General features: G+C 48.1%; 1 protein-coding gene across 1 annotated transcript in view; it reads right to left on the bottom strand.

The window, feature by feature from the left end:
- ACSS1 (acyl-CoA synthetase short chain family member 1) overlaps positions 1 to 10,878 on the bottom strand; it is a 39,858-nt gene extending 28,980 nt beyond the window's left edge. The window contains exons 1-2 of the mRNA XM_068405114.1: positions 10,584 to 10,878; positions 6,998 to 7,094 (exon numbers count right to left, since the gene is read on the bottom strand). Coding sequence (XP_068261215.1) covers positions 6,998 to 7,094; positions 10,584 to 10,878 — 392 coding nt within the window. The remainder of the gene's footprint in view (positions 1 to 6,997; positions 7,095 to 10,583) is intronic.
- Positions 10,879 to 15,359: the final 4,481 nt, after the last annotated feature.

Raw genomic sequence — 15,359 nt, 5'->3', positions numbered from 1 at the left:
CAAAGTCAGTCCATGGCGCAACGCTCTGCAGGTCCTCTGCAAAAGCAGATCGTAAGAGCTGAGAGCAAGTAAGAGTGCAAGGTGGGCAGCAGGACACCACTCCAGTGGGTAAAGTGTCAGGGTGGAGCTGAGAAACGGGGAAGCAGCAACCAGTTGGACCCAGGAGGTGAAGCCATTTGCACAGGAGAAAGAACAGTATATACAATATATACTTTTAAAATAAAGCAAGCCGGGGAGATGGTAGGCGCGTTAATGAACACGGGCAGGTAAGGTGAAAAATTATGACACATGAAGAGGATTCTGGACTTGCTTTTGGAAACGTTATCCTTCAATTAAAAATGCAGACAAGTCCAACCCATTCATTGTACTGCAGGCGTGAGGGTAGATAGCTGCTGAACATGGATTTCATGTGAATTTACCCATCCCAACCCTGCACCTCCAAAATCAGAGGGAAGCACCGCCTTACCCTAATGACACACCTGCTCACAGTGCAGGTGACACACTGACAGGCTTTAAATTCCATACACAAGAGCTCTGCGAAGAGAGCTGGCTCTCCCCCTGTGCCAGCAGGAAACGTGAGCAGAGAGAGGCTGGGTTACACATAAATCCCCGCCTCCACGTTCATAATGACCATCCCATCACAGAGCTGCTCTTAGGTTTGCTCTTCTGACCTGCTGCCCGCTGATTTCTGTCAGCTTTGGAGAAAGTCCTTCCAACAGCTGTTTCATGTCACGACCTGCTGGAAAACCATCTCCTTTCAGGGACAGAGCAGTCTGCTCCTGTTGTGTCCCTGCAGCCCTGTAACATGGTACTGCCATGGCAAGCAACATGCCACAGGCTTTGTACCGAGTTTGCAAGGTCTCAGGAATGCAGCTTGTGATGCTTGCTCTGTCTGAGCGCTTCTTGACGCACCTGCAGCTTTGATTCGCTTGGTTTAGCTGCAACAGCAATTCTTCTAATTGATCAGGTAACCATGTCTATTTTTCTTATGCTTCTTTATCTTTCTATGCTACTATCATGGGTTTACAACCCTAGCATAATGAGGTAGTATAAAGAAATACAGGCCTGGTATGATAAGAGGCCTTGAGAAGTGGAGGCACAGGACATGGTGTGAAGGAGAACAGGCGTGGGAGGACAAGAGATGGAGCATAGGCTGGCACTGGTGGCCCCACACTGTGAATGACCAGTTAATGTGGACCTGGTGCTGGACAAAAGTGGGGTCAGGGGTAACCAACAGGACCTCTTTCTTTTTCTGTAATAATTAGATCTTCACTAAGAGGATTAGAATGTTAAAGGTTCAATTACACTAAGAAAAAGCTCTTAGCTCTCTATATATAAGGTGTGCTTCTTTTTTGCTCATAAACAAGACTTTTGAGCATTAACACTGTTCTCTGCTAGAGACTCATCATCCTTTACACAGGCATCTCAGCTATCACAGCATCACTTCTAAGCACAAGACCTGCAAGGCTGTCCCCTCAGCAGAGCCAGCAGATCACTGTTCAGGCAGCACTTCTCTCCCTCTCTTTACAACATTTCTGTTCAGAAACCACTAGACCATAATTCTCCCAGATCCCTCCCCAGATACAGTGGTGCCTGTATTTTCAAAGCCCATTGCTCAATGTCTGGAACATTGACTCCTGTAAAACCCATCGCCGACACGTGGCATTTCTCTGACGCATTATAGGGATCCCTGGCAGAAACATTTTTCCAAGAAGTCTGATGCTATCTTTCGCTAGAGCAAGACAATCTGCAGCTTTCCAAACAAAGGAAGCCAGTTCTTTTTACATCCAAAAAAGTTGCACCAAGACCTTCTTTGGGAAGCAGCCTTTTGCAAAGCATTTCTAGACATTTTCCTAATATATTCAATGCCGTACATGGGCTTTGACAGTGCCTGCTTAGGAGGCTCAGCACAAGCCATGCTCTCTGCTGTCTTAGCACTACAGCTGGATTGAGTATTTCTTGCAGTGACCAGTTTATTTTCTGGAACCATAGTTTGGATCAGGCTGAAAGTATTTGAAAATTCAGGTAAAATGCCCCCAACAGGTTAGTTTAAAAAAAAAAACACAAACACACCAAACAGATCTGGGCATCTCTCAGCCCAACACCCTCATATCTCACCTCCTAGCTGTTGCTCTACATGAATTGTTATGGAGCAGCCGAATTCGCAGCCTGCCTCCATACCTTGCAATTACAGCACCACGGGCACTGTTGTTTGAGATGTGGGTTCAGTTTCCCTGGGACACAACAGGTATTCACACCCCATCCCTTTTCCCTGGATCAATGTTCTGGCCACCAGGATAATGCACAAACCTATTCAACCCTCACTGCAGCTTCTGTGACAGTGCCTCAGTTTAACCCTCCATTTCCCTCACTTTTTGCTAAATAGAGAAAATGTGTTTCCTTTTTTCACCAAAAGGAAAACTCAGCATTTTTTCAATTTTAGTGAGAATAACTGAAAAATATAAAGCTCAACATGAGGCTTTTTGGCTGTAGGTTCAATTGCTAAGCCGAGCACAATCCTCCAGCCTTCCTGCAGACATCCTGGACCCAAGGCAAGGAAAACCCCTTGTGATCTTTTTCAGGTGAGAAAGTGAAAATTCCCTGAGCTGCCTTGGATGGGGAAACTTGAAAACAGATTTACTTTCAACTTCAACTTAGGAAGCCAACACTGGAAAGAAGGAAAAGAGTTTGCTGTCCAGCGAGAAACACCTTCCACGTTGCACAGCCTGGTAAGTACCCACATGGCTTCCAGCTGCAGTCTTCACTGTGATCTCTAATATAATTTCAACCATTTCAGCTCGGGCTGAGGAATCACCATCCATTGGCTTGTTAAAGGCATAGCTGTGATGTGGCTAATAAAGATGTCCAACCACTTCTTTCCCACCTACCTAGGACCTTAATCTCTGACCTCTCAGCTTCTGCTTTCCTCTCCCTACTTTGTACTGTGTATTTTGTATTTTGAACATTCCTTCCGCCTGCAACATTTTCTGCATCAGAGTGAGCTCCTTTATAAATTAAAACCCTTCCGTTGACACCCAGCCTGCAACCCTTTGCAAAAACACGTTAGCTAATGCATACTGCTGCCCACTTCTTCACACAGCTCCTTTTGGCAATATCCATAGGATTTTGCAGTGCTAGGAAACACTGGCTCACAGGTAGCTAAATTGTAGAGACCATGGTAAACAAGGGAACACCAGAGAGAATAAATAACCCCGCATCAAATAGTGGGACGTCTGGCATAACTTTAGCTGCTGTCTTTAACATTCCTTGTTGCTGAGCTTACAATGGCTGCAACCCAACAGCTCCAGCCACTAACTCCACCTGCTTACATAAGGCATTTGATAATATAGTGCCCTTTAAAACCCAGGCTCAGCAATGCTTTGGGGAATTCCTCTGCAAGGTTTCAAAGCTCCCTGGCCCTGACAACATCCACAGAGCAGGACAAAATACTCCCAGCAGGGTTGGACCCTTCTGCCAATAAATTCAGCTGGCTGCTCACAGCAGCACACTCCTGTGGGTTAACTGCTACTTCACCAGTGCCCTACCAATGAGCTTATAGTGGTTTAGCCTCCAGAGAGCCAGACTTCTTGGTAACAGATTGGCATGATCTATCCCCACTTTGCTGCCTGCAGCCACCAAATCCCAGGAGGTTTGCATGCCCTGTTGTCACAAAGCAGTAAAAAAAACAAGTCTCCTGCATTCCCATTCAAAACTAGAGATATTTTGAATTTCTATCTATCTCATAAAAATGAAACCCAGAGGAGGGAAAAAGCACAAGAGGGACCAGGGAACTTTTTTCCCAAAAGGCTGAGCTGCATTAGCTGGAGAGACAGGACAAAACTCAGCAGTGAAAAAGATCATCACAGCTGAGCTTGTAAGTGCAGCAATCATCACTCAAGCAAAACTGAGATGTTTCACCCATAGCTTTGTGTACCTTTGCCAATAAGGAGATGTTTGGATTCCTTTCCTAGCACAGAGCACTTGAACTCAGTTGCATAAACACAACCCACCTTGCTGACAAGCATGCATAGGGACGCAGACTGACTTACAGCACAGCCCCACCAGCTCTTTGCTCGCTGCAAGTGAGGCAGTTAGTGGGGCAGCAGAGGCAAACGGAGGTTCTTATTTCTCCCAAGGATGAGCAAACTGGGACAGCACTTTGCAATGTAGCTGCATTTTCTTGCCAATGCATGGAGGAGGCCCCGCTGATCAAGGCTTTCCCCTTCCTCAGGAAGGAGGAAGCCTGTTCCAGCCCTTTTCCTGCACAGCTGCCTGCTTCCTTTGCAGGCTGTTATGGGAACAAGGCCAGCGCTCAGCTGTTTTCTTGCCCCTGACAGCTCCCCAGAGAAGGGAGAGCACCTACACCAGCAGCTGCGTCTTTCCTTGTGCCACCCAGAGCTTATCTATGAGAAGAAGCTCATAGCAGCAAGCTTTGCAAAGTAGACAAAGCTAAAAACTGGTGCCTTGTACTCCACTGCACGTAAGCCCTGGACACCTCCCAGGTGAGATTCCAGGACCTTCCTCCATGCTGATCCATTAGGCAGTGACCAAATTCAAGTCTTTACCTTCCTAGCGCTCGACTTTAAGGCTGCTGTCCCATTAACAGCGCATACAGACCCTAAGGAAAGGGGCACATCTCTGCCACAGATACCAGAGTTTGGGTCCTCCTCATATCCAGCATCCCTCTCATTCCCCCTTTATGCTGGATCTGTCCTGCACTGAGGCTGGTGTGCAGAGACCAGCCAGCTACAAAAGGCTCTCAGAGGATTACTCAACCAGCATCACAGCTTCTAGGCCATCTCTTTTTCTGATATGCTTTCCCTTACAGAACTTCTAGATAAAACAACATGCTACTGCAAAAAGTTTTCAAGTAAGCTCAGCCTCAAAGGGAGGTCAGTGCCAACACACCTTGGAAAACCTTACTGCCCCATTTAAAACCTTTAAAAATGCAGCCCAAAGATCACAGAAAAGGCAAAACTTTGATTCCCTCCTTGCATACACACCCATACAGTATCAGTGTTTCGAACAAAGCCATTCCTGACTTAATGAGATAAGCAGAGAACCAATCGACCTGTTTTGCCACGTCGTAGGACCAAAGTCTCTTGAGAAACTTGAATGCAGTCACATCTCACCAAGAGTACCAGGCAGTAACAGGAACATGGCTCTCAAACACAAGGAGAAGTTTGAAAATAGAGGTTGCCGACTTGTCTTTCACTTGGATGTTCTTCTTCCTGGTTGCTAGTTATCGTATCTTTTTAAGGCTGCACAAAGAGGGATTCAGTTTTCAGGCGTGGGTTACTTGTCTTCAAGCCACAGCAATCACAAATCCACAGGCTGAAAACATGCTTTCTTCCAAATACATTCTGGCATGGCCAAGGAAAAAAAAACAGTTCTGTTGCTGTTCAGAAAGGCCGCCTCATATATCCAGAGATCCCGAGAAGATGGTGTGAGTGTCTGGAGCAGCTCAGCACATTTCCAGTAGCACAATTTAAGGGGGAGGCTAGAGTTGCCTTGAATGAGGCTGTGCTATCTGATGAGCTGCTCTCCTTCTCAGGTTAATCACAGCATAATTCTCACCTCTGACCTACCCCCAGCTTCAGCCTGGGGCATAAAGAAAACGACAACAGCACATACATCACCCCAAACTCTAGGAGAAGCCTTCAATTCCATCTCCTTTTACACCACCAGAATGGCAAAAGCAAAACTCAAAAGCATTTAGCTAAGCTACCCAGTTGGTTACAACACATTTATACTGTTACATGCCTACACAGCTTGTCAAACAACAATATCAAGATTAAAACCAATCCACTTCTTCCACAGTTTTATATCAGATAGTGTTTATTTCTGTTGCATGGAGCACTAACCTCTCAAAGCTATTTGTACACCCACTCCTCCCTGCTGACCAGCTTCCTCACCCCAATGAATAACATTTTCTGGAGCTTTAATAAATTCTGGAGGTGAAGCAGAGCACCAGAACCTATTTAGATTCAAGGAGCTCCAGGAATCCCAACTATCAACAAGCTACGGAAAACATTCTGTAAGAGTCAGATGCCAGGACTTCCTATGTCTCCTCTGCTCTCTGATCCAGCAGATCAAGCATGTGGCTCCTTGAGATCCAGCAGATCAAACATCTGTCCCCCTAAAATAAGCACTGAGGAACATATACGTCTGGGAAACCTTTCTCTCTCACTAAAGAGACATATTATGTAAAAGGCATTTTTGCAGGCAGGCTGGCCTCCTAGATGAAGGCACATAGCAGGGAGAAGGGAAATACGATGAAAACTGCCATATTCTAACAAACCATATAATCTATAGCAGCCATTACAAGTCGACATCACTCAGAGCAGCCTCAAGGTTACTCTAAACTGCACTGAGTATGGGGAAGAGGAACACAGGGAGCTTCAAATCCCCTCCAGCCAGGGCTCGGTATCATGCTATTGACCATCAACACAAGACACTTGCTGCTGTGCTGAAACCACAAGCTGCTCACAGAAATTTTCCCATGAACACTTCTAACGAGCAAAAAGAAAACTGGCAGGTTAGAACATAAGCCAGGGAGAAAAAAAACAAGCCTTTCTCTTCTAAAAGCCCCCACTTAGAAAGAGGGAATCTACAAGCAGGTGTGATTGATGCCATAACCATAAGATAATGCCAGATCTCAATCTGAAATTTTCAGTAGATGTCACTAACTTACATCCACTGTACCTCTCACCCTGTAATACGTTTATTATACAGGTGTCTAAGATCAGGGAGCCCTCTCCATGAAGAACCCGAGGGAAGAAACAAAATTTCTTGGTGGGAACATGCCTTTGTTTTTCAGGAGCTATCTCATCATAACACCACAACCTAGCTGGAGCACTGCAGCTGCATGTCCTATGTGCTGGAGTACCTTGGAAGAAAGCAGAGTCTCACAGAGGTCTGATTTCAGAGCAGCAGCTCTCCTGCCCACCCTACCACACTGCCAGGCATTCTAAAGGATCGTGAGAAGGTGCCATACCTGTATGTGACATGCACTGCAGTGCCAGGCTCATCTCTCTCCCAAATCAAAGCCACTCTGTTCGGAGACTTTTCGACATGTTGATCCAAGCAATTTACTGCAAGAAAACAGAGGTTTAAACAAAGCCTGATCATATGCAAGGTGATCTGTAAACTTAGCTTGGTCAAGCGTAACAGCAAGCTAGCGTAAGATGAAACATCATTTGTTAGCTACCTAGTCACACACTCATTTATAACACTGGAAGTGATAGCATTTGTAGCGCTGGTAAAGCTGTCCTTTGCCATATCTGTAGTATGCAAATACTACAAGTACTTTACTAAATTGGTGCAGCTGCCTTAAAGATGGCACCCCAGGAGAGGTCCTAGCTCCACCAGCTCAACATAGCTCTACCAGCTAAGCTTAAACCAGCCCAAATCTCTCTCCTGCTCCCAGCAACACAAAGACAAGACACTCTTTTGATGTTTTTGCTCCCCAGAGTAGCATTTCACTACACAAATCTGACAGACTGTCTTCCTCAGCTTGCATTTTTAGCACTGCATCATTTGAATTTTCTAATTAAAGCTCATGTAAAACATTTTTATTCCAGGGTATAATGGAAGAGCTGAATCTCGGCTAACTGAAAACATCTAAAACTTCAGGATCTAGGGTAAAATCACAGAGCACAGACATCTACACATTACCAGACATCTGGGAAAGATGAAGATGTCTGAAGTTGTGTTACACCTCCTAAAAACTGAAGGTATAAAATTGCCTTCTGAAGGTGCATCTCTCCCCTCAACAACTAGAGGCAGAGGAAACCTGAACTATGTGAGATGCTCAAGTGGACTTAGGGAGAGCACCCTCCTAATAAAACTTGAAGAGAATTCACCCAAGAAACATGCCTATATGTTCATTAGCAATTTGCCTGATGATTAGAGATTAACCTTACAAAGTATTAATTCCAAGCCTAAACTATGCTTACTTATTTCATTATAATGCTCCAAAGGCAGTTACTTCATTTCAATAGACAGCTATTAAAAACCAGTCAGGCACGCTGCTGTATAACTCAGAGAAAACCCTTCAAAAAAAAATGCTGAGTATCAGATCATATTTCCTGGAAACATTAATAATGGTAGGGAAGGATTTCATTTTTCCAGATCAAATAAGCACAATGAGAGCTGCCTATTGCTGTCACAATTTGTGAAGTTTAAGTAAACTGCAGCCCAGGAGTGGGCTTCAGCTGTTCTGTGATCACAGCTGATTTACAACACCACACGGAGGGTGGGAATGAGCCCCTAAAGGGGCACAGAGAGAGAAATCCCTCAGAATTCGGCATATTTAATTACAAGAACAACTGTCAATCTCAAAAATATGAAAAAATGCTCTTCAGCTGTTTAAAGTTTTTATTCTTTAACGTAAACTCCTGCAGCAATACTATAAAGGAGATGATAGATAAAGCCATTTCTGAGGTCCTCCTACCACGATATGGGAGGACAAAAGATCTAATGGGGAATGCTTTAAGCAGTTATACACTGATTTCCTCTGCCATCCGTCCACAGGTAATTGGATCTGCTGCAGCTTGGTCCGTGACCCTTAGCAACTCCCACCTCCAAGCTCATTGCAGCAACACCCTCACCTATTGTGCCACACTACAGTAAATCACATTAACGGAGATTCATTGTCCAAGCAGCATTTCGTACTTGTGAGCAGCTGTACTAGCCTTCAGAGGGAATTCCTGTTGCAGCAAGCCCCAGATGAGCCAAGTGAGAGCTTTAGCTCTTTGCTCAGTAAGAACAGGCAGGTGAACCAGGGCCAAATGATATTACTTCCTTCCTGATCTTAGGCTTGCAAGAGCCTTTTGCTCATTTTACAAAATAGAATTTAGTGACCTTCCCCTTACTACTATACCCTAATGGCTTCTCTGTATGTTTTCTTGCCTCCTCAACAACACATGGAAATGATTCATTTTGTTAAGATGTGCTCCTGAGAACCCAGTGCCCTGGCTGGAAGTGCAGTAGTTTGTCGGGTTATTCTCCTGGCCAGGAGTTACAGTGCAATAAACCCTGAAGCACTGAAGCTCACAGCTCCCCCAAATCCTACTGCAAGGTCTCTCCAAGCAAAGAGCAGCAGATGACTCAGTTGCCTGCAGTCCAGCTGTGTTGGGAAACAGGTACACAGGATGCTCTGGATCAGGGACCTGAACTGTTGCCATATTTCTGCAACTAGCTCAAACGAAGAGATCAAGGGACAAAACCAGAGCCTCCTAGCAGAAAACTAGCCATTCCGCTGTGGCTGAGTACCATCTTCATTGTGCTTTTAAAAGAAAAAAAATAGCAACAGCAAAACTGTTTAATTTTGTGCATCAATGTTTCAGTGGTCTATGATTTTTTTTTTTTACCCATGCAAAGAAAACTAAGCGGCATTTAGTGCCTGCAAAAGAACCAGACCCAAAACATGATCTAAAATCAGGCCCAGCAATATCTGGATTTCAGACACTTGACCCACGTGGGATCCAGAAGAAGGTGCTGATCCCACTCTACAAAGGAAAAGAAACAGATCCCTGAAAGTCTCTGTGCTCAGCCAAGGTCTTAATTTCAATAGGAACCTATGAAAACAGAAGCTTGGCTAAAATTCCTCTGATTGCTGGGCTGGAAGCACCTCCATCAACTTGGGATCCACTGCTGGAAATGATCTCCTGGGAAGAGATGCTCCCCTATGTTCTCTGGAAGACATGAGGAGGGTTTGCTCTTTTGCTGTGAAAAAAGGTGGCCAGAGCTGTTGCAGTTCCTGCACTACTGAACTGCAGTCTGGTGATTCAAGCACTCTCTCAGGAATGGGAATGAAGTGAAGAAACTTACATTCCTGTTAAAAGACTTCACGACCAAGTTGTACCCTAGACGGGGCTGGATGAAGCCGGGCCACAGCACAGAAGAGCCTTCAAAGAAGATATGGCCAGCAAAAAACTCAGAGGTATTTAGGACTGCACGGAAAATTCTTCTCTTCAAGTGGTGGAGTTGGAGGAGAAGACCCAGCTCCTCGTTTAAGAGAGAAACGAGGCTGCAGCTTCCCCCATAAGAGACTGGGATTCGCACCGTCCCCCACCTTTGGTTCACCCTTGCGTCGGCGGTGTGGAGCCCACCACGGGACCAAGCAGCACCCCGCGGCCGGGGCCGAGGGCGGCACAGCCGAGGTCCGGGCCCCCCTGCCGGCACGGCGCCGGGGATGCCGCACGCCAGCCCCTCGGCAGCCCTTCGCCCCGCGTGGGCCCGAGGAAGGCGTCGGGGCTGCGTCTGGGCTGCTGCCGGAGCGATGGGCGGCCGCCGGGGACGCAGCGCCAGGGCAAGAGCCTGAGCCAGGGTTACCCCCGGCCTCGGATTTTCTCCCCGCTTCCCAGCATGTCGCAACACCCGGCAGCTCTTCTCCCAGCACCGCCCAACCCAAATCCTCGGTTTCCTCCCCCAACGAGGGGCTGTGGCGCAAACAACCCCGCTGGGACACCTCCCGGCTGGCCCGAAGACAGAAGCGGGCAAGGCCGGCGGGGCGGCCCCGGCGAGGCGGCCCCGGCGAGGCGGGGCGCGGGGGATGCGCGGGCCCGCGGACGCCTTACCCGAGACGTTGAGGCGGCCGCCGAGGAACCAGCGGGCTGCGCCGGCGGCCGGGCCGGGCTGGCAGGCCGTGTGGAAGGGGCTGTCCCAGCGCAGGGCCCCCCGCGCCACCTCCGCCCAGAAACCGGCGGGGTCGCGGGCCGCCCGCTCCTGCCAGACCCCGTACCCGCCGGGCGGCAGCGCAGCGGGGCCCCCCGCGTCGCTCCTGCAGCGCCGGGCGGCGACCGGGACCCGTCCCGGCGGGAGCGGGCGGCTGAGGGCGCGCAGCGCCCGCGCTCGGGCCGCCGCCAGCGCCATGGGGCACAGGCCTGCCCCGCCGTCGAGGCTCCGCCGCGCCCGGCGCCGCCCCCGGCCGAGGAACAGCCCCCGCCCGCCGGGAGAGACCGCCCGCGGGGAGGGGCTGGCGGGGCAGCCCCGGGAGCGCCCCGAAGCCCCGGGCGCCCCGCACCCCCACGGGCCCCGGGATCGCCTCACTCCCAGAGAGACTCCACCCAGAGACACCTACGCAAGTGCACCCCTGTGACCACACAGCCCTGGGAGCAAGCCCCCTGCACCCCCAGAGGTCACCTGCAGAGATACACCCTGCACTGACCCCACCCTGGGAGCATCCCCTGCACAGACATGCAGGCTGGGGTGCACCGCTGCACACACCCTCACCACCATACACACAGGCACAGCCACGCACTTTAAAGCACACAGCAACGCTCAGCACACACGCACGCTGTCCTATCGACAACTGACGTCCGTCACCACACGCCTGGACGCTGTCAACGAAGTTGGCACAGCAGTGACACAGTCCTCAAACAGCATGCCCAGCCCTTTGTGCACAGACAGTGCTTGTGCATCTGGGTAGGTGGCAAACATGTTGTGCCCTCGCGCACTGCCATGTGTCATACCCCTGTCCCCTCTTTGTGTGAAATGTGGTAAGTCTCTCAAAGTGGGTACACATCCACTTTTTGCTTGGCAGCCCTGCCAACATTGTCATTACCACAATGTGGAGCTCCTGGCTTTGGTATCATGACACTTCTTCCTCCATCTTAATCTCAGGACCAGATTTAACCCTAACTTTATACTGCAAACCCTTAATGACAAGAAGCAAGATTTTACAGCAGATAACACAGAGCTTCTTCCCTGTGCATAGCAGGGACCTCTTTGCTGGCATGACAAAACTAATTCTTCTAGGCAGTTTGGTCCAGCCTCCCAGCACAGAGTTTGAAAACTTGTATTAGAGCAACAAGGTCTGGGCATCCTTAAGAAGTGCCAAACTACCTGAGCACCAACTCAACTCACTCCCAGAGTTTGGGCAGACAAAGCACATTTCATGTTCAAGATTAAAAACTTGAACCTACTCTTTATGCTAATTTGAAGCTCGTTTTGACAATGGTAGAGACAAGTAGTGTTTTCTATAAATTTTTCCTATTTTAGAAATACCACCAGACACTTGACCTAGGTGAATAATACAGATTTTATCAGGATTTGGATTTCTGGCACTTTTGACATTTGCAGCTGTGTTTTATCAGTAATGTACAAGAATAAACATACTCTTAACTTCCTTGTAAAGTTGGCATTACCTCACTGCTAACACAGTTCAGTATTCCTTCTTTGTGTTCTGACTACCAACGTTACGGTTTGCCTAAGTGCTCAGTTATGAACAGCAGCACGTGTGCCGCCTGGTGCCGGACAGCAGTATGGAGAGCTCTTCGGCTTTCACTTGGTTTGCTTAAGGATTGCCCAAAAGTTTTCTATCAAAGATTAACAATATGCAAACCAACCCCCTCCCCCAGGATTTCAGAGGAATGCTTTTCACAAAACAAGCAAATGAGTTGTCAAAAAAACTAAGCATTAATCTAAATTCTTTGACCTGAAAACCTAGCTGCTTCATTAGCAGACCTTGAAATCTTCTGGGAATGGTGCCCTTCTCTGGTTTTCTTCCACGTAAGGCTGATTTTCCTTTTCCATTACCAACTTCTGTTTTTCTCATGCATCACCAAACCACTCCCCACCGTCAAGTTTTGACTGTCTTTTTCCTCAAAGGAAGCCATGACCATCAGCAACACAACTCAGATGTAATCCAGCCTGGAGGCCATCTGATCGCCCCATTCAGCTGAGCTGCTGGGCCGGACAAGCTCAACACCAAATCTCTTTTCTTGCCTCCAAGAGAGCTGAAGAGAGGGGAGATGAGTCCCTGAGATTTTGTGATGCTTACTTGTCCTAGCTAGGACTTTCTGGTGGTGAAGGCTGGCATCAGGCTGTTGACTTTTGAGAACCAAGGGGTGTTACAGCAGTTCTTATTATTAAGTACAGCACTTGAGTATGTCAGGAAAGGCTGGTGCTGGATAAAAGACAGGTTATGGAATTGCTTCCTGCATTCGCCATGCCTCTATTCAGAAGACCCTCCTGGTGTTATGGAGTCCAAACAGTGATGCTGATGTTACCAGCTCTGGAGAAGTCCAGTTACTGTGATCTGCAAATGCCACCTCTCTATGGCAGCTCCCAAAGGCTTGTGGCTGCCAGGGCAGAAGAAGTCATTCCCTGCCACAGCCAAGTTCCATTGACACAGCCTCCCAGTCCAGACAGGCAACCTCACTGCCCTGCAAGAGATTTTAGCAGCTAACAGGCTCACCTGCTGAATAGCTGCAACCCTTGACATACGTTAAGGTTCTTCTGTGCTGATATCATGGCAGGCACTGATGAACCAAGCCAACAGTGGTTTGAGTAGGGGGTGAGTTTGGCTGCGGATATCTGTTGATCAGAGCTGTAGCAAAAAAAAAAAAATCAAAAACAAACCCAAAAAAAACAACCTCCCACATCTTTCTTCTCCTATTCTTACTGCTACCAGAAGTTATTTATTGGCCTTATCTTTGATTCCTGCCAACATATACAAGACATCCTCAATGTGGTGCCCAAGCCCTAAAAGTGCCAGCATAAAGCTGAGCACAGACAGAGGTGTTTGCAGGATGGGCACCTTCGACTGGAAGCACTCAGGCACAGGATTTTCATCCCTGCCAGGTTAAAGAGCACCTGGCATCCTAGCAAGCCTGGCTGGCTTTTCCACATCTGTCTCTGGCACACTGGAGACAGTTTGAAGCCTCAGCCTTCAGCTGAAGCCATCCTGGTTAGAGCCAGGACTCCACCAGCCAGGCTAAATCCCAGCCACAGCCTCCACGCCACAGTAACTCTCCATGGGCTCATTTTGCATTTACCCCACAGACCACTTCTTGCTCTCTCTCTGATGTGACAGCCTGGAGAGCACCGGTCCTGTGCCACTCGGGAGAGACAGAATATGAGGGGATTTCTGTTTGTGCCCCTCTTCCAGGCACAGCTACCCTATGGGCACACACACCAATGCCCTCTGACCACTGTCAAAGCAGGTATTTGACGTGAGGTACGTTTCCCAATAGCTCGTCCCCCTATTTTTCCCTTAATGGCCTAAAAAGGAGAGTAAGAAGATGGTGAAATCCATGACTGCCACTTGATTATCACTGTTCTGCTCCTGACTGTAATTTCCAGTGGTCTTCCCACATGGTGTGCACACAGTTGATATCTGGCCCCACAAAGAAGGCAGGGCCAGGCAAAAACATCATTACAGAGCCATGTACACTAGGGTCTGTGTTAGAAATCTTCCCAAGTCACAAGTAACCCAGATTTTAATAAAATCTTGTGATCATTTTCAGCTACATTTGGGCCTGCAGATGAAATTGGACATGTTCCCAGGTGGCTGTTCCAGTGGGTTTGTGGGCCCATTCAGCTCAACCTGCAGAGTAGAAAGCTCAGAGGGAGGTAGAGAACAGGGATGAAATAAAGCTAAAATGCAGTTGTTCGGGTACCATTTTAACTCAGTGGCACAGATCAGCACGGTCCTTGAGTCCAAAGCAACAGGAACCACAGTGTGTTCGAAGCAGCAGAGTACTCAAGCTAACTGGGAACGTGAAACTTTGCCAGATCTGCTCACATCTAGTCGCATCTGAAATAAAGGTCCAAACAGTGTGAAAAATAAAGATTTTTCCATTTCCATACACTTCCATTTATGAATGTGTAATAAATGCCCAGTAAGTGACAAGGGAGAAAAACAATACATAGAATATCCAGATAACAACTAAAGTGCTTTTAGACAGATGTAGAGAGACTAAAAAACATCTCTAACGTTATAGCACTGTCTTGCAAACATTTAACTTGCAAGACTGCATGTATTTCCCTTAAATTGGCTTCAAGGTTTGCATTTGCTATACACAGCACAAACAACACTTAAAATTGTTAAAAAGAAAATGAACAAAAATGCCTTTTCTCCCCCTAAAATGTTTCAGAAGCCTGATATAAATTCATCATAAGGCTGTTGGAGATCCAGTGCCCAGCTGAGCACAGAGGCAGATGCGGCGTGTGGTGCCTGCCCGGGTGCAGCGTGCAGCACAGGACGAAGGTGCAGAGCCCAGCCCTGCACCAAGAAGCAGGAGAGCGCAGGTATCAGCCGTGCAAGGTCTGGCTGCGGTGCATGGCATGGGGCATGGCTGCCACACGCACAGCGGCGCTGCACAGTGCAGGAGCACCCTGCAGGATGTGGGCATGGGGGTGTCTGGTGCTCCCCCAGGCTGTCTGGAGTCCATGGAAGGCACGTCATGTTTGGCATCAGAGAACCGATGCCTCAGTGGCACTGGTCAGGGCCCGGTGCCTAGTGCAGTATCGGCTTCCTTCTCCTCTGGAGACTCCTTGCCACCACTGGTATGATATTGTACTGGGGCAGTCAGTAGCAAAAGAGATCACTGCTTTTTCTGGATATCCCT

The sequence above is a fragment of the Nyctibius grandis genome, chromosome 1, assembly GCF_013368605.1.
Source record: "Nyctibius grandis isolate bNycGra1 chromosome 1, bNycGra1.pri, whole genome shotgun sequence".
Lineage (NCBI taxonomy): Eukaryota > Metazoa > Chordata > Aves > Nyctibiiformes > Nyctibiidae > Nyctibius > Nyctibius grandis.
The sequence above is the reverse complement of the archived record's forward strand: the minus strand, read 5'-3'. Positions and strand labels throughout refer to the sequence as shown.